The following is a 27238-nucleotide window of genomic DNA, read 5'->3' on the forward strand; positions in this document are numbered from 1 at the left end:
GAGGTGATCCACATGAGTTCCAAAAGAAATCCATTGGAATTCGATTACTCGATAAATAGTACAATTCTCAAGGCTATCAATTCAACTAAGTACCTAGGTGTTAAAATTATGAACAACTTCAGTTGGAAAGACCACATAGATAATGTTGTGGGGAAGGCGAGCCAAAGGTTGCGTTTCATTGGCAGGACACTTAGAAGATGCAACAAGTCCACTAAAGAGATAGCTTACACTACACTCATTCATCCTCTGTTAGAATATAGCTATGCGGTGTGGGATCCTTACCAGGTGGGATTGACGGAGGACATCAAAAGGGTGCAAGGAAAGGGCAGCTCGTTTTGTATTATCACGTAATAGGGGAGAGAGTGTGGCAGATATGATATGCGAGTTGGGATAGAAGTCATTAAAGCAAAGATGTTTTTCGTCGCGGCGAGATCTATTTACGAAATTTCAGTCACCAACTTTCTCTTCCGAATGCGAAAATATTTTGTTGAGCCCAACCTACACAGGTAGGAATGATCATCAAAATAAAATAAGAGAAATCAGAGCTCGAACAGAAAGGTTTAGGTGTTCGTTTTTCCCGCGCGCTGTTCAGGAGTGGAATGGTAGAGAGATAGTATGATTGTGGTTTGATGAACCCTCTGCCAAGCACTTAAATGTGAATTGCGGAGTAATCATATAGATGTAGATGTTATACAGCAGCAGCCATTAAGTTAAGGATTGGACAAATGTAACTATGTGCATAATTTCATTAAATATTTAATTAGTGTCCACCAAGTGACTAGAATATGTAACACTTAGTAGAAAACAACAGTCAATTAAGTATGCTTTTTATTTACTATACAAAGGTTAGTGAAAACCTATTAGAAAGTACTCAGTTTTTGGGACAAAACCCTTAAATCAAATTACCTCAAGAAACATGTTTTTGCAGCTACATTTCTTTAATCCTAAATGGGGGACTTAATGTATTGCCATATTTGGCAAATGTACATGTAATATTCTTCTAACTTTATATTACATAAGGCTGTCATCGAATGTTAACTACTGTCTCATTTTACATGGCTAGTGGATTATTAAGTGATTATTAACCGATAACAATACATGAAACTGTGTGCAGACACTGTACATAAGTGTCTGTGTGTATCATATTTTTGGCAACAGTAATATAAATTAAAATCAGGATAACATGGCTGTGGGGAGAGAGAACTTTTGAAAGATTAGTTTAATATATTTCCATTTAACTTATTACTACAATAAAACAGGACAAAATAAAGAGGCTCATTACAATGTGAAAAGTATTTTGAGCAAATAGTGATTTTTCAGGATCTTATAAACTTCAAGCAAGGGATGAGTGGGACATGTTACAAACGAATAATGTCAGCCCACCCTTAACTCTATTGCAACTAAGGTCACCTGTCCTGTGTAGAGAGTACGTAACAGAACAGTGGTTTTTAAGTGAGTTCTGCAGGAACCTACTTCAGAAACAGGCACTGTGCTGGAGTTTAAGTTGCTTTATATGAGTTATCAGTCCATTGAATTGTACATATATATGTACGTACTCCCCAAATCACCACATAACAGAGAGTACCATGTACCACTACTAGTCATTCCCTTTCTCGCTGCACTTGCAAATATAGCATGAGAAAACTACTAACTATATGCCTCTGTATTAGCCCCAATTCCTCTTAGGTTGGTTAACTGATTTGGGAGAGAGTTCCAAACAGCATGGTCATCAGTCCCATTGGATTAGGGAACGATGGAAAAGGAAGTCGGCCATGCCCTTTCAAAGGAGCCATCCTGGCATTTGCCTGATGCGATTCAGGGGAAATCTTGGAGAGAGAGAGAGAGAGGGGAAGAAAAAAAAAAGAGGAAGGGACGCCAGACACGGGTTTGAACCATTGTTCTCCCAAAAGCAAGTCCAGTGTGCTAACCAATGCGCCACCTCGTTTGGTCCCAATTTCTCTTACTTTGTGGTCCTTATGCAAATTATACACTGGCAGCAGTAGAATCATTCTGCAATCAGCTTCACACGCATTTTTCTCTAAATTTTCTCAATAGTGCTCTGAGCAAAGAACATCGTCTTCCTTCTAGTGATTCCCCCAGTAACAGATCTAGCTGCCCACCTCTGAATTGCTTCAACATCTTCCTTTAACCCAAGCTGATAGGGATCACAAAGACTAACAGTACTCAAGAATGGCTCCCATTAACGTTCTACATGGTGTCTCCTATACAGATGAATCTACTTTTCCTAATATTCTCCCAAGAAAGCGAAGTCTACCATTGCCTTCCCTTACATGCTCATTCCATTTCAAACTGTTTTGCAATGTTATGCCTATGTATCTAATCGACATGATTGTCAAGCAGCAGACTACATGCTTTATTCGACACATCCATTGGCAGTTCTTACGATACCCTTGTCTCTGATGAGCACTCACCACCAAGGATAATGTACTGGGCTCTATTACTAAGTAATGTTTTGAGCCACTCGCATATCTGGAAACCTATTCTTTATGCTTGTACCTTCATTAACAGTCTGCAGTGGTACACTATTTCAATCTCTTTCGGAAATCTCCCAATATAGAATTTGTCTGTGCCCTTCATCCACATGTAGTAGGATATCATGTGAGAAAAGAGCAAGCCGTGTTTCCCATGAGCAACACTTTCCAAATCCATGTCGATTTTTGGACAGCAGCTCTTCTGTCTCAAGGAAATTAATTACATTTCAACTCAAAATATGTTAAAGGATTCTGCAGTAAGTCAACATTAAGGATACTAGTCTAAGTTTGCAGGTATGTTCTTTTACCCTTCTTATATAGGTTAGTCAAGGTGCTTTTTTCCAGCTGCTTATGACTTTGCACTGGGTGAAAGATTCACAATAAAAACAAGCTAATTAAGGGACCAGTGCCGTAGAGTACTCTCTGTAAAACTGAAGTGGGATTCCATTCAGACATGGTGACTTATTTGTTTTCAATTCTTTTGGTTCCTTCTCTACACCAAAGACAGCTATTATTATGTCCTCCATACAGGCGTCTGTGCAACAGTCAAGTGACATTATATTTGTACAATCTTGCTATGTGAATGATTTCTTTAATGTGAAATTTAATACATCAGCTTTCCTTTTGCTGTCTTCTATTGCCACACCAGACTGGATAGAAACCTTCGACCCACTTAGCGAATTTATGGAGGAGTAGAATTTTCTCCAGTTATCAGCCAGATCTTTAGTGCAGGTATGACGGTGATAGATAATGTATTTTTTGTGCATCAATCTTTTACAGATGCACAAATTCCTAACAACTTTTGCCTGTCATTTCTGCTTTCTTTCTTGAACAGAAAGTGCAAGAGTCTCCATTTCCTCAGCATTTTCCGAATTTTGATATAAAAGCATGGTGAATTTTTTCCAACCCTAACCCACTTAGTCAGCACATATTATCCCAGAGTGTGATTGGTTGGTTGGTTGGTTTGGGGAAGGAGACCAGACAGCGTGGTCATCGGTCTCATCGGATTAGGGAAGGATGGGGAAGGAAGTCGGCCGTGCCCTTTCAGAGGAACCATCCCGGCATTTGCCTGGAGTGATTTAGGGAAATCACGGAAAACCGAAATCAGGATGGCCGGACGCGGGATTGAACTGTCGTCCTTCCGAATGCGAGTCCAGTGTCTAACCACTGCGCCACCTCGCTCGGTACCCAGAGTGTGAATTACAACCTGTTTAAACTAGCAAAAATACTCTCCTAGCCATCTTGATGGATTTATTGACTTTAATAACCATTGTCACTATGATGACATCATGATCACTGATCCCTGTCCCTACAATGAGTGTGATGATAATATCAGGCCTATTTGTAGCTACAAGGTCTTAAACATTTCCATTGCATGTGGGCAGTTGAACTAGCTGCTCAAGACAGTTTTCAGAAAACTTTGTTCAAAAGTGCTTCACAAGACTGGCTGCCAGTACCAGCTGCAATGAATACACAGATTTGCCTGTCTGTAGTCAGTAGGTTAGAATGGACTTATGCCAGCCATCTTTCAGTGAAGGTTCTCCCCCCTCCCTACCCCACCCCCATTCTTTCCCTATTTGCCATGGAGTTGTGCAAATGTCAGGAGGAGAAAATTAGTTGGGCTATTGGGTTCCTATATGAGGACATCAACATCTGTGGCACTATCTTCATGGCTGAATAGTGTCTCTGGTCTGTCATCCAATGGTTTTAATCTTATTTTCTTCAGTTTTTGTAAAACTTGTTCTTTATTTAGAGGTGATGGTGTTTGTATGGTCAAGGATGCTGACCTTTTTCCTTCTTGATGATGAATATTTTTGTCTGTAGGACACATTGGTTTCAGAGCATTTTGGGATTCAGGGGAAGTTGTCCCTTTGCAGGTGTAGCTGCAAGTACATGTGTTTACATCCGATTGATATCAGTGTTAGTGTTTAAAAACTCTTGGCGATCGGTTTTTTGAAGAGTTATTTGCAAAGAATGTGCACCATACTGGAGGTTGCATTACCTTTAAGGCTTTCTTAGCCTATCATACTACATACTCCTATCCATCAGCATGTAGACTACCTTGACGGAGGATATATGACAAGCATTAAAAATATTTTGAATGGGCAACAATAAATTTATTTCACAAGTTCCAGTCACTGGTAAATTTACCTGTGGCAGAAATAACAACAGTTGCAACTTGCACACATTGATAGCTCAAAATTTCAACACTGCTTTGGTCTACTATAATTGTTAATCAGTTTATTAGTACAGTTATTATAAACAAGTGACTTATGAGATCAAAGTGTATGTATTTAATGTAGGACCTACTGAATTGTCGAATTTATTTGCAGAATGTGCCTTTGGTAATAAGGAGTGGAATATTTTTTGGACAGGATGGATCCTTGGCAATGATGCATTATGTCAATGAAATCTATCCCTAGGTGTTGGATCAAGTGTGGCACTGTTGTTTACCAAAGTCACTTGACTCTTCTAAACTATCCTTTTTCAGGGTGGTTAACTGAAGTGTCCAAACAAGGTAGGTACAGCATATTCATATTTTAAATACTTATGCATACATTAAAGAAAAATGTATGCAAAAGTTACAGCAAATATCTACTTAGTATAGTGCAATTTTTAAGAACTGTATAAGTAAATTAAAATAAAATAATAATTTACAGGAATGCTGTCACCAACATTTTTCCCATTTTCTTAGAGACTTCAACAGTTGTAGCACAAAAGTTATTGGCACCGAGTTCTTGTTAAGGAAACATCCTGTTTTTGTATATACCAGAACACTGACTCACAAGATTTGAAACTAATGACACAAAGAAACAGCAATAAAAAAGGCTAAGAGGTAGTTCTTTTTTTTTTTTGCACCCAAAAAAGTCCAAAGAGGAATATGTAAATGGCCAAAACAAAGAGCCAAAGCCAGAACAGATGCTTCCGATGATAATAGTTCACACGACTTGAAAATAATAAAAGTGAAAGCATTTCAGTCAATTACACCATCCAAGAACTGAAATTTATACTGTTATTGCATACACAATTGCTACCTTACTTAGACCGTGAGGTCATAAACATTTTTTGATAGAAAACATGTCTGTTTGCCAGTGACATATGTCCTGTACAATTACTTAAAAAATTACTCACTGAATATTGTGAAGTATTTGCAGTTAACATTTTGACTGTAATGTTATTTTAAGTACACCATTAACTTGTGTTTTCAAGATAACCACTGGTGATAGATAGTCAACTATCTTGCCTGACAACAGAGTGAAGCACCCAGAAGAAATGGCCAGATGTTAATGAAGCTTAGTGCACACACCCACCAAAGTCACAAATGTAAATGATTAGAGTCACAATTCTCTGACAGGCAGAAAGGCCACAACAGTATTTTAGTGTTATTCATGTTTAGTGTTGTTAGCAGGACCGGTAGAGTATATGATGGGTGTGAACCATGCCAGATGCTGAGTGATCACTGAAGGACACAGATGCTGCATACTCAAGTGAAACAGTGATGTCAGCACCTAATGAGATTGAAAGGGGCCTCATTCTGGGTATTCATGTAGTTGGCTGGTCAAATTATGGAATGTCTGTATTTGTGAGGTACTTGGATATGACAATGACTCAGTGTTTGATGGCATGGGAATGTGAGTGCATGCATAATCGTTGTCCATGTCCTGGCCAACCACCTCTGAGCATGATAATGGAGTAACACTGTATTGTGCATCAAGCTCATCATAACTACTTCATATCTGAGAACAAGTAATGGACTCCCTGCAACATTCTGTGTCATCCCATACCATTGGTTGGAGACTAACAGCAGCAGGACATGGGAATTATCATCCCATACAAAGGCTGCAGTTAACACAAGAGAAACACCTGTGCTTGGAGTGCTGTTGGGACCAGAAAGCATGGACAGCTGATGAATGGTGTCAGATTGTGTTCAGTGATGAATCTTGGTTCTGCACTAATCCAGATGACCATGACTGATAAATATGGTGGCAACCATGTGAGAGGTCCCATTCTTCCAATGCTTTGAAGAGGTAAAGCAGTGTTACTCCTGGTGTGACAACGTGGGGAGGCATCAGATATGGCTTCAGGTCATAGATGGCATTGACTGATGGAATTCTGATGGCACAATGGTATGTCATGCACATCCTGTGTCCTCAAGTTCTATCTCACATACGACAGTATTGGGGCATCCTTTTTCACCGAGACACTGCTCGTCGACACACGGCACATGTCTCTATGAACCGTTTGCATGATGCTTAGGTGCTTCAGTGGACAGCAAGATCCCCAGGTCTCTCCCCAATAGAAAGTGTTGGACCAGCTCGAATGTCAAAACTGTCCCTGTGCCAATATCCAGGATACCTATGACCTGGTAGAACAGTTGTGGGCCAGCTTGTATTACGAGAGGATACAATGGCTTTATGACACCCTTCCCCACCAAATTAGTGCACGCATCCAAGCCAGACGGACTACAACATCTTGCTGGAAAGTACTGCCCATTTCTTTGTAAAATTGATGCAATTTTGCACTCCCTATAACAACGTCACATACCCTCTCAACCCATTAAGTTTCATTTCATTTCATCGTCCCTTTCTGGTGCTTCATATCTCTGTTAGGCAGGGTATGAGGGTTATGCTGAAAGTTTTTAGCAGAATGTGTGAAAAAAATTTATTTGCAAAAAAAGGTTTACAACTTTTCAAAATACTCTCCATTAGCATGTATACATTTTTCCATTCTCTGAAACCATTTAGAAAATGTGTCAGCCCAAGCTTCTTTTGGGATCTCACTTAGTGCACTCTTGTACACTGCAATGGCCTCTTCATCTGATGAAAACCGCTGCCCTCGAATTTTTTCCTTAGTCTTAGGGAACAGAAAAAAGTCACAGGGGACCAGGTCAGGTGAATAGGGGGGGATGGGGGTAACACTTGCACTTTTTCCTTCTCCAGAAAGTCCATCGTTCTGGCAGCCCTGTATGCAGATGCATTGTCGTGATGCAGTGGAAGGTGCCCACTCTTGGACTTTGGATGCTGTGACTTCCATGTGGTGATGACTTTTGGAAGACAATCGTTCACGTACCATTCAGCATTGACTGTACGACATGTGTCAAAGCTCACAGAGGTGAGATGCCCGATCTTTGTGAAAAAAGTTGCCACCATCTTTTGTCCAGAGCTCCGACTTCGTCGAACTTTTGTGGGTGGTTCCACCCCTGGAAAGCACCACACAGAAGACTGTCTCTTCGTTTCAGGGTCATAATGGTAGACCCACGTTTCATCACCTGTGACAATATTTTAGGTGTCTTAGGACTTCCCTCCATTGAATTTTTTGAACATGAAACGACACCAGTCCACTCTCACCTCCTTTTGACTTTCTGTCAGGGAATGTGGCAAGGTTCATCTTCAATTGACTGCCGACCCCTTGAAAACTCGTGAAACCAATTTCCAACTGTGGCCCTAAAAGGGGAAGCTTCGCCAAAAACATGCAGCAAAGAAGAATGGCATTCTTCGCCAATTAAACCCTTTTTATAATCGTAAAACATCATGGTGCGAAAGTCGCGGTGCGACAGCTCTATCCTGCACCGTCTCTGACTCAGCACTGCCTGTGCTTTCTTACTGCACTATGGGGGGATCACTGCTAGCCAGGGGCTGCACGCGCACGTCCCAAGGTCGAAAAACATTGCTCTTTCGAATGAAAACAACCACATTGTCCTTCGGCATAGCCCTTGTATATGACTTCATTTCACTGTTAACTTGAGTGATAAGTAAAGTGAGAACTTGTGCTTTCAACATGCAGAAACATTCATGCCATCAATGCACCTACTGCACTTTACAAACTAATGGCACATAGAATTTCAAAATTCTGTCTTTTGGCAGTATCCCAGATCAGCAGAGCAGATATGTTTCTCCCATTTATTGCTGTTAAATGAAGTATTTGTAACTTTTATATGTTTCAGCCTGTCTGCTATCTGCACTACACATCACACTGGTGATAAGCAAGCACTTAATTCATGTTTGTAATAAGATTCTTTGCTGAATGCCATTGTTATTGTTTTGAGATGATGTTTTAAGGCAATACTCAGTCACAATAAACAGATATAAGCTAACACAGGAAACAGTAAAGCAAATTTATTGACAGACGCATAAGAAAATGACCCAACACCAACATTCAGCGTAGCAGTGAGACAATGCGGTACTCTTCCAGTCATCTGATATTCCCCTCAGATGAGCATAATACACAATTTCATATCACTAGATTACAGTCTTGCTAACTAGCAAAATTTCTCACAAATACAATGCTTATAATATATAAATACTGTATTTTTTACAGCAAAAAGTTATACCAAATACAACACTACTTCTGTTAGATGACTGGTAGTATTTCACACTGTCTTTGTATTTAAAACATAAAGAATCACAGGATGATTCGTATAAAACATCATACCATGCACTTTTAATTTTTCTATGCAATAAAAATATTGAGTGAAGGTGATAGGGCAGAAAATTAATGTGAATTACCATGCTAGATAGTAGTACCAGATGAGCATATTAGGCACAGATCAGTTAACAGACGAATAAGCATGCAGAACACCTCCAGTAATTATGTATATGAAAGCTAGCAGAACACCATTTCACACATCAAGGAAGTTCCAATCTCATGGTTGCACTCAACACAAAAGCAGGTACTTTCTGACTTGGTACAACTTTTGTAAGTCCAATTAAACAAAAATTATGGTAGAATCTTCTTTTTTTTTAGTATTCATACCACCAAAAATGATTCAGTTTTATACCAATCAACCTGTATTAACTACAGTGTGTCTACTAAACTTTCAGATAGTCAAAAGATCTACCAATCACACAGCCGAGAGAAATGTTGTGACTACTACCGATACGTTTAACATTGTGCCACGCCTCTGGGATCACACCTTTGGATATGAGACGAGGCAGGCCCCAGCCAGCCAAATCCAGAAGCGATGGTGTTGATTTCGACCTGTTTCCAGCAGCAATAAGGCGCCAATTTGATATCGTCACCATGGCCTTCGTCCAGACAGCAGCAACTCTCCAGCATTACGTCAGACCTGAGGAGTCCCAGCGACAATCGCTGCACCCCACAATGGGAACTGTGGTCACTATTTATAATTACAATTCTTTTTCACAGAAAACTTGCTGTGGATATGTAACAACTATTTTTGCATTATAATTATGTATTGTCGATATTAGTCCATCTGGATTACCTTTTAAATAATGGAAGGAGTAAAGGTAGACTTTTTAATGCCTCAACTAAATATTGAGTTGTTACCTTTGTTCCTTTCATTATTTGTACTGTATCAGGACTTTTAATTAAAATGTGAATTATCTTTTAGTAGCACACCACAATTTACTAAATTTTTAGAAGGTGACGTACACTTTATGTACAAACAATTCTGCTTATGTTTATTCTAAGATCTTTCACTACAGCTGTGGCGGGTCATTCCATGACAAACAACACACTTTAAATAAAAATTTGATCTCACCCTCTTAGATTCTGCTGAAAGTTGGTATACTTATAGTGGATGCTGAAACTAAGAAAAATACCAAATTTCAATTTTTTTACCTCAAACCATACCTGAAATATGGTCATGTAAACTTCTCAAAAACTGGCCAAAAATGTGTGAATGGACTTTTTTTAAAGTGCCCTACGATCTTCCCTAATTGAGTTAGAGAGCTGGTAAAGGTGTCATTTTGTAGCATTTTTCATGCTCTTTCCAGTGATATACAACAAAACATAGCTTCTAATTAACAACATTTTTCAAAATACTAATTAATATTTTGATTTAATTTTTTTACAAAAAGTACATAATTGAAAATTTAAAATACTTCTATAACTACTTCATACTGTTATAAATCACATGGCAAAATTTAAATGTGGGATGATGATGGGTTCATTGTTAAAAAAAATTATTCCGGACTCTTGTTTTTTCACTAACAGCCATAGTTTGACCAAATTGACCTTTAACAAACACGAATTTCATTAAAATATACTGAAAGGGAAGTAAAAAAGTACTACAAATATCAAAATATCACCTTCTTGAAACAAAATTAAACAATATTTTCTATAATTGATGCTTATTTCTTTAGTTTCCTACAGTTTAAACTATTAGTCTATTAACTGGCAAAACGAAATGTTGAGTGTGGGACCTATAGCTAAGATTTAAATAAGGTGTGAAAAACTTCTGGTGCAAAACTGCACATTTCATTAGCACAGACTTTAGCCATGTATGAAGACTGAGCTTGCTTGTGTTCCTGTCTATGTATGCAGCATGCTGTGAACAAGTTGAAACAAGTGCAGCGCTTGATGTCTGTACAATCATTCAGTGACTGGAGCCATTGTTGAGAGGATATAAGACTGTTACCTTCTAAGGCTTAGTGTGCCTACAGCATTATTGTGCATTGGGGTTTTAGAGCAAATCAATTGTTACCTCTGTGTTGACCAGTTTGTATCTAGTATATTTAATAGTTCATTTACAAGTAAATCTATAAATTGAAGGAGATAAGTGGTTTTTGTAGCAATATGAAACCAAGTAAAAAGTGCAGTGCTGTAAGAGTGCAGTGTTGTAATCCACTGAAGAATTCAAATAATTTTATTAGAGACAGAAAAAAACTGATAAATGTCACAACAGGGATGCCCAAATTATTTTCACAAATACCTAGTGGTGGCAAGATTTGTGATAAATGTAGGAAAGATGTAACCACATTGAAAAATACACCAGAGTCCATCATTGATAAAAGTGTTGAAGAAGATTCTTCTGGATCAGAGATAATCATCCCAGACCAAGACCCTGACTTCACTGCAACTTCAGTGGTTGTTAAAACACTTAACACATCACTTCAAGAACTAGGCGAGTCCCCAACTGATAAGAAAAAAGTAACATCTAGGTGTCACGCCAAATAAAAATTGACAAAAATCTCACCAGTGACACTTAAACTTTTTGTTGCTGCTGAAACTTCTTCATCAGGTACTGATACATCCGTTCTTCAAAATCTCAAAACAAACTTTAATAATTCTATAAGTAGAGCAAAAAAAAATAATGATTCTTACAAGTTTACCTGAAAAGTTGAGTGTCAGGAAAATAATGAGGGAATTTAATGCTCCTAATTACATTGTTCGGCAGTCCAAAAAAATTTTGAAAGAGAAAGGATTCATGGAAGGTCCAAACCCAAAACCAGGGAAGTGTTCACCAACAGAAACTGTCAAAACTGTACATTCATTTTATGAAAATGATGAAGTTAGCCGGGCAATGCCATGTATTAACGATTGTGTGACAATTACAGAAACAAGTGGAAGTAAAACAAAAATATCCAAACGACTTTTTTGTGCAACATTAAAGAAGCTTACAAACATTTTGAAGACAAGTTTCCTAACATGAAAATAGGTTTCTCTAAATTTGCTGGGTTCAGACTGAAAAATTGTGTATTTGCTGGCAGGAGTGGCACACACACACACCGTGTGTGCACAACTCACCAAAACATAAAATTAATGATAGGTAATGCCAAACTAAATACAGTAACAAACAGCAGCTTAAACAATTATAAGCAGTGCATTGCAAATATGCTTTGTAACCCATCAACAGTTGATTGCAACATGGGAAACTGTGAATACTGTCCAGAAGAAACTGTCATACGTAAAATTTTACAAGACTCTTTTGATTAAAACTTAACTGAACAATTTCAGTTCCAACAGTGGATGTCAGTTGACTGCTGTAATATGGAAATTGTTCAGAAAACTTCTGAAGAATTCATAGATTTATTTTGTAGCAAGATGTCTACTTTGATTCGGCATGACTTCATTGCCAAGCAACAACGAACATTCCTCAACTCCAGAAGAGAAAACCTTATGGAATCTGAATTTGTCATCATGTGAGATTTTTTGGAAAATTATAGTATAGTTCTACAGGATGAAGCTTAGAGTTACCACTCGACAAGACAACAGATTACCATTCATCCTTTGGTTATATATTACAAACAGGAAGACAAAATTGAGCATACGAGCTTTGCCATTGTTTCCAATTGCCCGCAGCACAATACAGTTGCAGTTTATGCCTTTCAAAAGAAGCTTATTTCTTATCGAACAAATAAATTTCAAAAGCTTCCAAAAAAGATAGTGTTAGTGTTGTTGTTGTTGTTGTTGTTGTCTTCAGTCCTGAGACTGGTTTGATGCAGCTCTCCATGCTACTCTATCCTGTGCAAGCTTCTTCATCTCCCAGTACCTACTGCAACCTACATCCTTCTGAATCTGCTTGGTGTATTCATCTCTTGGTCTCCCTCTACGATTTTTACCCTCCACACTGCCCTCCAATACTAAATCTCAGAACATGTCCTACCAACCGATCTCCTCTTCTAGTCAAGTTGTGCCACAAGCTCCTCTTCTCCCCAATTCTATTCAATACCTCCTCATTAGTTATGTGATCTACCCATCTAATCTTCAGCATTCTTCTGTAGCACCACATTTCGAAAGCTTCTATTCTCTTCTTGTCTAAACTATTTATCGTCCATGTTTCACTTCCATACATGGCTACACTCCATACAAATACTTTCAGAAACGACTTCCTGACACTTAAATCTATACTCGATGTTAACAAACTTCTCTTCTTCAGAAACGCTTTCCTTGCCATTGCCAGTCTACATTTTATATCCTCTCTACTTCGACCGTCATCAGTTATTTTGCTCCCCAAATAGCAGAACTCCTTTACTACTTTAAGTGTCTCATTTCCTAATCTAATACCCTCAGCATCACCCGACCTAATTCGACTACATTCCATTACCCTCGTTTTGCTTTTGTTGATGTTCGTCTTATATCCTCCTTTCAAGATACTATCCATTCCGTCATCGGCGAACCTCAAAGTTTTTATTTCTTCTCCATGGATTTTAATACCTACTCCGAATTTTTCTTTTGTTTCCTTCACTGCTTACTCAATATACAGATTGAATAACATCGGGGAGAGGCTACAATCCTGTCTCACTCCCTTCCCAACCACTGCTTCCCTTTCATGCCCCACAACTCTTATAACTGCCATTTGGTTTCTATAAAAATTGTAAATAGCCTTTCGCTCACTGTATTTTACCCCTGCCACCTTCACAATTTGAAGGAGAGTATTCCACTCAACATTGTCGACAGCTTTCTCTAAGTCTACAAATGCTAGAAACGTAGGTTTGCCTTTCCTTAATCTATCTTCTAAGAGAAGTCGTAGGGTCAGTATTGCCTCACGTGTTCCAATAATTCTACCGAATCCAAACTAATCTTCCCCAAGGTCGGCTTCTACTACTTTTTCCATTCGTCTGTAAAGAATTCGCGTTATTATTTTGCAGCCGTAACTTATTTAACTGATAGATCAGTAATTTTCACATCTGTCGACACCTGCTTTCTTTGGGATTGGAATTATTATATTCTTCTTGAAGTCTGAGGGTATTTCGCCTGTCTCATACATCTTGCTCACCAGATGGTAGAGTTTTGTCAGGACTGGCTCTCCCAAGGCCGTCAGTAGTTCTAATGGAATGTTTTCTACTCCCGGGTCCTTGTTTCGACTCAGGTCTTTCAGTGCTCTGTCAAACTCTTCACGCAGTATCATATCTCCCATTTCATCTTCATCTACATCCACTTCCATTTCCATAATATTGTCCTCAAGTACATCGCCCTTGTATAGATCCTCTATATACTCCTTCCACCTTTATGCTTTCCCTTCTTTGCTTAGAACTGGGTTTCCATCTGAGCTTTTGATATTCATGCAAGTGATTCTCCTTTCTCCAAAGGTCTCTTTAATTTTCCTGCAGGCAGTATCTATCTTACCCCTAGTGAGATAGGCCTCTACATCCTTACATTTGTCCTCTAGCCATCCCTGCTTAGCCATTTTGCACTTCCTGTCGATCTCATTTTTGAGATGTTTGTATTCCTTTTTGCCTGCTTCATTTACTGCATTTTTATATTTTCTCCGTTCATCAATTAAATTCAATATTTCTTCTGTTACCCAAGGATTTCTACTAGCCCTTGTCTTTTTACCTACTTGATCCTCTGCTGCCTTCACTATTTCATCCCTCAGAGCTACCCATTCTTCTTCTACTGTACTTCTTTCCCCCATTTCTGTCAATAGTTCCCTTATGCTCTCCCTGAAACTCTGTACAACCTCTGGTTCTTTCAGTTTATCCAGGCCCCATCTCCTTAAATTCCCACCTTTTTTCAGTTTCTTCAGTTTTAATCTATAGTTCATAACCAATAGATTGTGGTCAGAGTCCACATCGGCCCCAGGAAATGCCCTACAATTTAAAACCTGGTTCCTAAATCTCTGTCTTACCATTATACAATCTATCTGAAATCTGTCAGTATCTCCAGGCTTCTTCCGTGTATACCGGTACTATTATTCTGATTGTTCTGCTGCTCAGTACAAAAATAAGAAAAACTTCCTGAACCTTTGCCTTCATGAGGAAGACTTCAACATAAAAGCTGAGTGGCACTTTTCAGCCACAGCACATGGGAAATGGCCTTGTGATGGAGTAGGGGGTTCAGTTAACAGACTGGCAGCTCGAGTAAGTTTGCAAAGGCCATACCAAAATCAGATCCAAACCCCACGAGATCTATGTGAGTGAGCAGTAGATAATATCACAAACATTGATTTTGCGTATTCCACTCAAGAAGACTATGGTGCTTCAGAAATATTATTAAAAAGCCAGCTTGAAGAGGCATTCACAATCAAAGGAACACAGCAATTTCATGCTTTCATTCCCAACACAACATCAAAAGTAATAGTCAAATACTTTTCAGGTTATATGCGGAGTTAGGAGAAGGAAGTAATTACATCACCAGACAAACTGAAGTTACAATATGTATCAGGCTATGTCACCACTGTATATGGCAGAAAATGGTGGCTTGGGTACATTTTAGAAAAAAAAAAACAAAGAACTTGATGAAGTGAAAATAACTTTTCTTCATCCATGTGGACCAGCTAAGTCATTCTCCTATCCCGCACATGGAGATGTCCTGTGGGTGTCAATTGTGGATGTTCTCACAAATGTAAATCCATTTGCTCCAACAGGGAGAACATACATTCTTAATGAAAGTGATGTAAACCAAACCCAGTCGGCTTTATTAAAATGTAATCTGTGAAGTTCCAAGACAATTTATTGGGAAACTGCTTTCAACTCAAAACTTAATTTTTGTCTCAGGTTAGTGTTAATGTATATTTGATAGAAAGTTGTTTTAGAATTACTGTTAGTACCTATTGTGTTAAATTTAGCTCTGTATAGATACCTGTTACTCAAAAACAAGCATTATGTATTTAATTTTTTTAATAGTTTCATTCCAAACATCATGGACCAGAACTATTACGTAAATACTTGTACTTTTTCATACTTTATTTCAGTTTGCCAGGTGACTACAGACTGATCAGCATACTACCTGCAATATCTAAAGCCCTAGAATACATCGTCCATGAACAGCTGACGGATTACCTCAAAACTCATAACATCCATGACAAATATCAGTCAGGCTTTCGAAAGCACCATAGTACAGCAACTGCATTAATCAAAGTAACTGATGACATTAAACATGCTATGGACAGACGTGAAGCTACCATCCTAACACTGCTTGACTTTAGCAAGGCTTTTGATACAGTTGACTTTGATATATTACTAATTAAAATGAAGCAGCTGAATTTCTCAAACAGCGCAATACACTGGTTCGACAGCTACCTCAAAAACAGAAGTCAACAAGTCATTTGTGGGTCGGAAAAGTCATCATGGAAAAACGTGCACTCTGGAGTTCCCCAAGGCTCCGTCCTTGGTCCATTACTCTTCTCACTGTACATTAATGATATTTCTCCAGTGATTCACTCCTGCAACTACCATCTATATGCCAACGACATCCAACTGTACATAAGTGCAAGCCCCAAGAACATTGCTGACGCAGTAGCGAGTATGAACGCAGATCTTTGCTCTGTTTCTCGATGGGCACAGAACCTAGGTCTGAAACTAAACCCCAAGAAATCCCAGGTCATACTTATATCTCATCCAAAGTTAATCAGTCGGTACTTTCGCGAAACAGTCCCTCAAATACTCCTCAATGGTACCCAACTACCATACCAAAAAAACAGTAAAAGACCTTGGAATAATCTTGGATGAACACCTAAACTGGGAAGAACAAACAGTCACAGCTTGCCGGAAATCGCTCTCCTCCCTACATTCAATTCAAAAATTTAGAAAAATATTTCCAACCCATGTTAAACAAAAATTAGTCCAAACACTAGTCTTGCCTAATCTTTACTACTGTGATGTAGTTCAACACGGCACAAATAGTGAAAATTCGAGATGCCTCGAGCTAGTGCTGAATGCTTGCGTTAGATACGTATGCAATATACGGTTGTATGATCATATCAGTCCTTCATACTCCCAGCTAGGTTGGATACGCCCTCATAAGGCACGCGATCTCCACACTATGTGCTTACTTCATCGATTTCTTAGCCACTGGTGCCCCCAATACTTATCTTCTCACATTAAACACCTATCATCATTCCACAACCGCAATACCAGATCGGATACGTCTAGCATCTTGGCTGTACCTTTACATAACACAAAATCTTTCTCCATGTAATTTTCCATCTCAGCCATACGACTATGGAACGCGCTCCCCTGTGATCTCGTCTTATTCAGAACCACTTAAAGATGAGAGGGGCACAACAATGGTGGCTATACCGTCCCTAATATGTAAGTCTTGAGTTCCCTCTTGAATGTTTTCTCTCTCCTCTCCATCATAGCTTCGAATTTTACCATTCTATTTCTCTTCCTCTAACCTATCTACCTCTTCTATATCTCTTTCACCCCATTCTATCGTCTTATGTCTCTGCTTGATGAGAATAACTCACAAGCTGCGAGAATATAACGAGAAAATTCCCAACTAGCAATAGGACTGACATTCATAAAAGAAAAATATGTTTACTTTCATATACATAGTCATTATTATTATTATTATTATTATTATTATTATTATTATTATTATTATTATTATTCTTGATTGTTATAATTATTTTTTGATTGTTATAATTATCATTGTACTACTTTTATAATCTCTATTTTTTTCTTTAACATTAATACTGTATAACATGTTATAGGCCCTTAATGTTCTGTAGAAACTGAAATTTGTTGAATCTGAGTATGCCTGGTTAGGTGTAAGAGAGGGCCTGAAGGCCCTAATCTTGCCAGGTAAAATAAATGCATAAATAAATAAAATAAATAAATAAATGCTCAAACTTTTTTGTTTTATCAGTTAATATACTGTTAGTTAGACTGTATGAAATTAAAATAAGCAATCAATTATAAAATACGCTGATTAGTTTTGATACTTCTAATACTTTTTTACTTAACTTTCAGAATATTTTAATAAAATTCCTGTTTGTTAAAGGTCAGTGTGGTCAAACAACGGCTGTTAGTGGAAAACAAGAGTCCGGAATAATTTTTTTTAACAATAAACCAATTATTATCCCAGATTTATATTTTGCCATGTGATTTACAACAGTATGCAGTAGTTGTGGAAATATTTTGAAAATTTTCAATTATTTACTTTTTGTAAAAAACATTAAATCAAAATATTAATTAGTATTTTGAAAAAGGTTATTAATTAGAAGCTATGTTTTGTTGTATATCTCTGGAAAGAGCATGCAAAATGACACCTTTCCCAGCTCTCTAGCTCAATTAGAGCAGCTCCTAGGGAAATTTTAAAAAAGTCCATTCACACGTTTTTGGCTGGTTTTTGAAAAGTTTACATACCGTATTTACTCGAATCTAAGCCGCACTCGAATCTAAGCCGCACCTGAAAAATGATACTCGAAGTCAAGGAAACAAAAATTTTCCCGAATCTAAGCCGCACCTGAAATTTGAGACTCGAAATTCAAGGGGAGAGAAAAGTTTTAGGCTGCACCTCCAAATCGAAACAAAGTTGGTCCATCGTATTATGAGACACAATTTAGGTCGAATGAATGACGATGCAGCTACAGTAGCTTGGTTCAAGTCTTAAGCTTAGCAGTTACGCTTTATCAGGTAGCCATTGCTATGCGTCAGGCGCTCCGTCCGTATTTATACGGGTACCCTTCCTTCGTCTGGTTTGAATCGACTGCTTATTTTTCTTCAATCTGATAAGTGCCGTTCTCTTTGTTATAGGTATTTATGTCACTCTAAGCTGAAAATGCATTATTGTGCCGGCCGTAGTGGCTACAGTCTGGAACCGCACGACCGCTACGGTTGCAGGTTCGAATCCTGCCTCGGGCATGGATGTGTGTGATGTCCTTGGGTTAGTTAGGTTTAAGTAGTTCTAAGTTCTAGGGGACTTATGACCACAGCAGTTAAGTCCCATAGTGCTCAGAGCCATTTGAACCATTTTTTTTTGCATTATTGTATTGTGTCATGCACTGTTTGTCGCATGCTGATAATGTGTGTTTACAACCTGTCGCGCCGCTCGCGGCATGGTGCGCGCTACCATCGCTTACAATAAAAGAAAGGGAGGAATTGTCTCATTAGCGAAACAATGGCAAGAGACTGCTATTTGTTGTTACTTACACTGCTGCTTTCTTTGATAATGATCAACAAGAACCAAATAATAGACTACGTATGATAGAAGATGTTCTGAACGAGAGTTTAGCTAAAATTTTTCTCCGTTTGAAAACCTTTACAGACGCCTCTTTTGTACATTACATTCTGCACAGAAATTAGAGTCATCTTAGATTTAAAAATCTAGTCAATTGCCGTGCTTCATTTCTGACTGTATCACTATTGGGCATAAGAATAATACGAATATAAACATGACACGAAATGTATTTTCTTCTGCGTTTGCTGTTGTCTCACATTAGTTTCGTAGTTTATTAGGCAGACAGGATTTAAATGAAATTGCAGCAAACACGAAAGAATACATGGCAAAATGTTTATGTTTGTATTATTCTTATGGTGAAGAGAATACTGCATGTGATTCACAATTCATAAAAGTTCATTCGGGAGGACGACGGTTCAATCCCGCGTCCGGCCATCCTGATTTAGGTTTTCCGTGATTTCCCTAAATCGCTCCAGGCAAATGCCGGGATGGTTCCTATGAAAGGGCACGGCCGAATTCCTTCCCCATCCTTCCCTAATCCGAGACCGATGACCTCGCTGTCTGGTCTCCTTCCCCAAACAAACCAACCATAAAAGTTCCTATTAAATGGTTCAAATGGCTCTGAGCACTATGGGACTCAACTGCTGAGGTCATTAGTCCCCTAGAACTTAGAACTAGTTAAACCTAACTAACCTAAGTACATCACAAACATCCATGCCCGAGGCAGGATTCGAACCTGCGACCGTAGTGGTCTTGCGGTTCCAGACTGCAGCGCCTTTAACCGCACAGCCACTTCAGCCGGCAAAGTTCCTATTAGCAACCATCTCTTCTCACAGGTAGGAAAAAATTCAGAACGTAGAGTTGGCCATATTGACAAACATCCCAAACAGTCTTGCCAGTCGGATTTTCGTAGTACATTGAAATTCTGCTACATTCGAAGATGAACAATACGGAATTTGTATTTACTTCGCTGGATAATGTATGAAAATCCAGTGGTCGAAACTCGGGGCGGAGAAAAAGGCTCGTTTTCTACCTTTTTTTTATTTTTATTTTATTTTATTTTTTTTTTTTTTTTTTTTTTTTAATGACGCAGAGGTTTTGGCGCCAGTATTTATCTTTGTGCCTGCAAAGCATGCCTGTGTAGTGCTACATATATTCGACAGCATTAGTTAGTTGTGGCGGCACCTACAAACATTTTTCAGAACTTCCGCTTACTTTGCATTCAATTCTAAACCGCAGGCGATTTTTTGGATTACGAAAACCGGAAAAAAAGTGCGGCTTAGATTCGAGTAAATACGGTAGCCGTATTTCAGGAATGGTTTGAGATAAAAAAATTGAAATTTGGAATTTTTCTTAGTCTCAGCAGCCACTATAAGTATACTAAATTTTAGAAAAATCTAAAATGGTGAGGTAAAATAGGTGTGTTGATTTGACATGGAATGACCCTAGCACTGTTAACGGTTATTTTTATTGTTTATTCTGAAAATGCCAATATTTCTTAATACTATTGCATACTGTATGGCATGGTGAACACACTATAAATCTATATAACTTAAGATTGTGACGATGACATGAACAATTAGAAAACTGTCTAAAATTAAAAACAGTGTGCAATAGTACCAACAAATATAAGTATCAATTTCAGAATTAATATAAAAAATACTCACAGGTAATAAACTAGCAGTGATAAGAGGTTTTAAGACCAAACTTCCAAAAATTATTATATGCAATACGTGAGGAAAAGGATGGAGAAAATTACAGCTAATCAAAACAATGATTTACCAATTTTATATTTCACATATTGCAACCATCCATTTCTTAGTTAACACTCCCTTTTCTCAATCTACTCAGTGTTACATACATACATGTGCTCCACCACAAGCCATACTACTCAACTGCCAAAGCCATGAAATTTATGATACAAGAAAGCACAATTAACATTTTTTACAACTGTAACTATCGCTGTTACAGGTATATCTATGTAGATTAGGAGGGATAGGATCGGGAAGGAGGGAGGGGGGGGGGGGGGAGAGAGAGAGAGAGAGAGAGAGAGAGAGAGAGAGAGAGAGAGAGAGAGAGAGAGAGAAAGTGGGAAGAGGTACGGGTCACCATATGTACCTGCAAAGAGACAGGGTACAAAAATGGATTGGCATGTAACACCGGTCTATCTCAGTTTACAGCCCCAAAGCAATATTAATACTGAGTTTTTGGTGTTGGTAAGTCAAAGATGAGAACTGAACTTTAAGCAGCTGAGTGCAAAGGAAAATAAATTTGAGAGAACGGAAAACGGAGTAGGGGAGGTACAGGGGTTGATACACTGAAAATAGATTGGGAGGCAAAAGAAGACTTATCATTCAATGAAGAATAAAGTGAACCAGATACAAAGAAGTACAATATATATGGACAACTTAAGATAAAAAGAAAGAGTTCGGAAGGGAGAAAAAGAAAGGCTCCCAAGTTGTCACATAAGCAAAACTTTGAAGTCTATGCAGACAAATGGTTTGTGAGAGATTGTGTCAACAACTAATACTATTCATAACTTGGGGATTATGTTGACTGTATTGTGTGGAGAAGAGAAAAATCAGAAGACACTTCTTACACTTTGAACTTATCAAGTAAATCTCACAAGACAATGACAACATTATATTTTGTGAATTTCTAAGCTTTACACAATTAATAATGTTGTAGTTAGGCAGCAATCTGGAATAATGTGCATGAAAATAGCTATACATTAAATCACATTATGACTTGGACTTATCCAATACTGACATTGGCTGCAAAGTAAATATACCTTACAAGCAGGTGAAAAAAAGCAATGTCCAAGTGCATACACTACCAACATCAAAGTTTGTAGTGCATAAACAGCCAACACTAAGGTTGGCCTTCACACTCCTTTCCTCTTGTAGCCATTAGCAATGCTGCACTGACTCCGTTCCAATTACGACTCCTTCCAAATGTGAAGACAAGGTCATTAAGGACTTGTGAGGATATAAAAATCGAAAGTGCTACTCGGAGGTGTAAGCATCACTGGGCAGCGAAAGTAGGGATGCCCAACAGGAATAAGACTTCAGTGTGCTGTGAGATGTGCAACAGGGCAGTCACACTTTTGTGCTGTTAGATTGCAATAATGTATTGTTCGCTCACAGCTGTGCAGCCACTCTCACCCCGCCCGACCCCGCTACACTGTCAGCACACCCAACGCCCATGTGGTCAATCGTCCTGGACGGCGTCATGCAACACTGATTAGTAAGGCGCACTCCGCCCCTCCAAGCAACGTGTCCAAGAAGGCACCCTTACATAGCAAATTTCCCACAGTCCAAAATGGCACAGTGCACTGCATTCTAAAGACTGCTGGCTTACCAATTTGACACAAAGTGCGCCATCTAGACCCAGCAAACATGAGTGCCATGAAGGCAGCATTTGAAAAACTGTTGAATGCAGGGACAGCCCACGCTTTTGGTGGCCCACGGGCATCACCGATAAAACTCGTGCAAAAGAAAGATTAGAACATCACACTCTGTGGGAACTAAAAAGCTCTCAACTCCCGAACAGTGTCCGATAGCTACCCAATACCAAATATGCACTTCATGCACTCTCTCACTCACAAGTGCCACCATCTTCAGTGTGACCGAGTGTAAAAAGTAAATACTGCACGAATCAAACCTGCAACTGACCCAACTGATTTCACCAAACAACCCCTTCTCCCTCTGAATTACCGTGAGCTTTGACACTTCTTAGGGTCCAAGAACTTCTATCTGCATCACCTACTGCAAGCAGTGGTGATACAAACACCCCTAACCAATGCCTTCACCAGGTGGAAACAACTCAGGGAAAGACGAGAGTTTAGACTAGTAAAATGAAGGACACATATGAATTGCTAAGGGCTGTCCAGGACAAGCAATTACATCAGGTCATCCTACACTGGATGTGCAGGTCACTATCACCATAGATGCCTGTGACACCACAATCGGTGCGGCACAGCAACAAGTTGTGGGAAGCGAGACTCAGCCACTATGCTACTTTTTGAAAAAAAAAAAAAAAAAACTCATGGCTTTACAATCAAAGCCGTCTGCCTTCAACTGTGAATTATTAGCAACCTATGAGGTGGTCAAGCAATTCAGTGAGTGCTTCTGTAAACAACAGAGTAATTACCATATATGCATCCACCTTGTGAGCTGTATATTTTCATCTCACACTTGTTTAAAAAACAACTGATGCATCTATAACTGAAATGTAAGGGCCATGTGCATGTGGGTCTGGTAAAATGTGTGTAAATAATACAAACAGAAAGAATCATATTTCACACACAACTTGCTCACATATTTGTGTACATGCAGGCACTCCAGTTCCTATCTATATTGCTACAGGAACAAACTGTGGGTTTACAACTATAACACACTTGGAAAAACAATGACAGCATTCCATGGAAGCCAGTACAATAAAAATATCAATTTCAGTTTCTGTATTTGAACAGAAACATTATAGCTTTTTTACTGATTTTGTGACTCCTGGCTTCAGAATACAGCTACATACATACATACAGTGTCCAACACGAAACACACCAAGATAATCTGGGGAAAATGCAGACAAGTGGCGTCATCCCACCTCATAAAATTGCTCAGTTTCATTAAATGCCACTAAAGAGCCTATTACAATATTTTGAAGGCAAGTGTTGCATCGGTCACAAACATTCTCAACCTTGTGACAAGTTATTTACACCTGTTTCTACAATAAAGCAATATGCTGCATGAGAAACTTTGAATGACAACAACTACATTTAAAACAGCACTAAAACTTATTTTTCAAGCAAAGTTGTCTGCTGTGAGAACTGGCTATCACATCACCTTTTTCCTTGATAACATACCATTTTTAGGTCTTTGGTAAAAATTTCTTCCCAATGCCAGATCTCCTCCGGCAACAAATCATCAGAAACTGTAAAGCTAGGTATTTATATTATTTTACGATGAATGATCTGCAAAATCTTTGTTATTCACACAACCATTGGCTATACATTAATGACAGTACAGATACATCCTGGATATCCTTTGCTAATTAGCAGTTACTGGAAAAACTAATAGAAAACACAAGGTACATTCTGTCACAACTCCTTATAAGTAAATAAGAGAAAAAGCCAGCAGCTAATCCACCATTTTTATGACAAAATTCAACAACAGCTATCACAATAAAAAAGACAACTTTAGTAAAATTACGAACTCCTGTACAAGGTTTCCTCCAATAAACTGGTTTGTCTACTAATGTTACAGTATGTAAAATAAGGGACAGGCAACGTCTAACATTTAGTGGACCGATGATGGTGCAGAGAAACATACAACACAAAACAGTAGGCCTATTCATACTAATTATCTAGCTCTTTCTCTTTTTCTAGCAAAAGTACACACGCAGCCACAACCACACAGACAACCGAATGCAAACCCCATGGCTGCGGCAAGACTTTCAACTAATTGTCAATGATTAAGAGCAGTTGCTTGGGCAGATGAGGTGGGAAGGGGGCAGCGAAGAATGCACAGGTAGCCTGAGACAGGTCTTGACAGAGGACTTGTGGTATATATTTAGATGAAGGAGTGGTGTGGACAGAAGAGCGAAGGGAAAAGTTAAGGTGAGACAATGGTAGACAGGTTAGTGGAGGTTTAGGCCAGCGGAATTGTGAGAGTCAGGGTATAATGCCAGAGAGACAATTCCCACATGCATATTTCAGAGATATTAGTGCTGGAAAGGAGTATCCAAGTGGCTGCCATAGCGAGGCAGCTGTTGAAGTCATCTGTATAGTGGTGTGCAGCATGTCTGGCAACTGGATGGTCAAGTTTGTGGTTTTCCACAGTTCAGCGGTGGCCATTCATGCAAGTGCATAGTTGGTTAATAGTCAAGCCCACATAGAATGCTGTACAGTAATTGCAGCATAGCTGATATATCAGATGGCTGCTTTTCCATGTGGCCTGAAATATGTCACTTCGAGGTCATTCCCCAAGCACCATACAGTTGGTAGTATAACTAACAAATACATGAGGAATGGAAGGCACCGCGTCTTCTGAACCAATAACAGCACCGAACAAAAGCCGGTTCCAGCGTTGATGCTACCACGTTGCCGGCTTCCATGTAAACATTGTATGTTAGTGCGCGAACACCTGTTGTTGCGTTGTGTTACCGCCTCGACTCTACAGTTTTTGTTTGTTAAACAATGTCACCAAAATGATGTCGTTCACCAAGCGACAATACGTTGCGCCGTGGAATGCCATTAAATAGTCAGGCTTTGGAATTGCTATGAAGGGCATGTGAGTTTTACGAGCAAGAAAAAGAATTTGTTTCTGTTCATGGGCATGCATCGATTCCTGCAAATAAAGCTTTAGAGCATATCTCGAAAACTCTAGGACTCAGTGAAAGAACAGTTATAAGGAAAGGGGTACTACTTCAAGACTTACAAGACAGTGAAGTAAACAGTGTGGAAGAAAGCCCCTGTGGAAGAAACAGTGTGTTTTTAAGTACTCTAGGCAAGGAAAAAAAGCAGCCTCATCCTGTTACAGATATTGATTCTTTCCAATCCAATGCAATTCGTCGGCACATATCCGGATACAATAAAAGGAAAGAATACCCCACAATAGCAAAGTTGCTAATTTCTTTAAAAGAAAGTGAACTTTTCTCAGGGCAGAAAACGTCACTTAAGATGATATTAAAAAGAATGGGCTTCTGTTTTAAAAAGTTAGATGGATGAAAACTGTTACTAGAAAAAGCTCGTGTCGATGCAGCTCGTACCATTTTCTTACACAAAATTGTAGGAAAGGACATACACTCAGTCATATGGCTAGATGAAACCTGGGTCAACGCTGGAGAATCAGTTGAGAAATGCTGGACAGATGATATTCCGAATAGCAGCGGTCATCAGCCAACAGGAAGAGGATCCCAATTAATTGTGGCCTACGCAGGATCTTCAAACGGCTTTGTGCCTAAAGGACTTCTAGATTTTCGATCGAAAAAAACCGGTGACTATCATGAGGATATGGACCACCCACGGTTCTTACAGTGGTTTAAGAATTTGTTGCTCCAGTTTAGTGTTCCGACAGTTTTTGTGATGGACAATGCACCGTACCACTCCGTGATTTTAGATAAAACTCCAACCACTAGTGACCATAAAGAAATTATGGTGCAGTGGTTGCAGGCGAGAGACATTGCTGCGGACATGAGCATGACAAAGCTGCTGTTATACTTGCTCGCGTAACAAAATAAGTCTGCGACGCCTAAATATATTGTAGATGAAATTGCAAGCAAACAGGGTCACTTGGTAATTAGGCTACCACCTTATCACTGTCATTTTAATCCAATTGAATTGGTTTGGAGTGAAGTCAAGGCATACATTAGAATTAACAACAATACTTTTACTATAACAGAAGTGGAAAGACTGCTACGTGAAGATCTTGCTACTGTAGACGCTACCTCACGGAGGAAAAAAGTAGACCATGCTGCTAAACTAATAAGAGAAGGACAGACTATAGATGGCATTATAAATGAAAATGAACAATTAATGATTTCTCTTAATGATGATGATGACTAAGAAAACAGTTTTGGCGCCAATTCCAATGACAGTGAAGGAGAACTGGATGGAATTGCGCCACTGATATCGTAAATTGGAGAGTGTAAATGTATACAGAATTAATTCTTTTTCTCTCTGCAATCGGGTAAGCTATGCATGCTTTGCTTTATTTCTTTCTATGAGTGTGGATAGTGTGTTATTTGGTATGCTTAGATTACATTATTATACAACCTTTTACATGCAGCTATTACTGTAACAATTTGGAATGAATGACTTTTCGTAGATATTGTCATTAACTTCGGGTGTTTTTATTTCCCAGTTTAATATACTATCAAAAGCTTAGTCTCCGTCGTCGTCCTCTCCATTTTTAGAAAAACGTACTTTGTTGCACTTACGTATAAATGTTGATTGTAGCTTACATTTACAAAACATACTTCGGGGTTGTGGGCATGTGCGGTGGCAGCTATTGCAACTCGCAATCGCTGTGTAGCCAACCACACGCAAGCTGTCAAGTGACATGTTCCACCAGCCTGGGTATAGCCTTTTATTGGGTAAGAAATGCCTGTCACTGGTTTGTGGCAGTAGGAGGTGGCAGGTGGGATATGGAACATGC

At 38.9% G+C, this 27238-nt stretch overlaps 1 protein-coding gene across 3 annotated transcripts in view; it reads right to left on the reverse strand.

Annotated features, from left to right (window-relative positions):
• LOC126092075 (glutathione synthetase-like) overlaps positions 1–27238 on the reverse strand; it is a 150765-nt gene that overhangs the window by 78409 nt on the left and 45118 nt on the right. The window contains exon 5 of one of the 3 annotated variants that reach the window (XM_049907494.1): positions 9406–9581. The exons of the other annotated variants lie outside the window; for them this stretch is intronic. Coding sequence (XP_049763451.1) covers positions 9406–9581 — 176 coding nt within the window. The remainder of the gene's footprint in view (positions 1–9405; positions 9582–27238) is intronic. 3 annotated transcript variants of the gene reach the window in all.

Source organism: Schistocerca cancellata, chromosome 7 (assembly GCF_023864275.1).
Source record: "Schistocerca cancellata isolate TAMUIC-IGC-003103 chromosome 7, iqSchCanc2.1, whole genome shotgun sequence".
Lineage (NCBI taxonomy): Eukaryota > Metazoa > Arthropoda > Insecta > Orthoptera > Acrididae > Schistocerca > Schistocerca cancellata.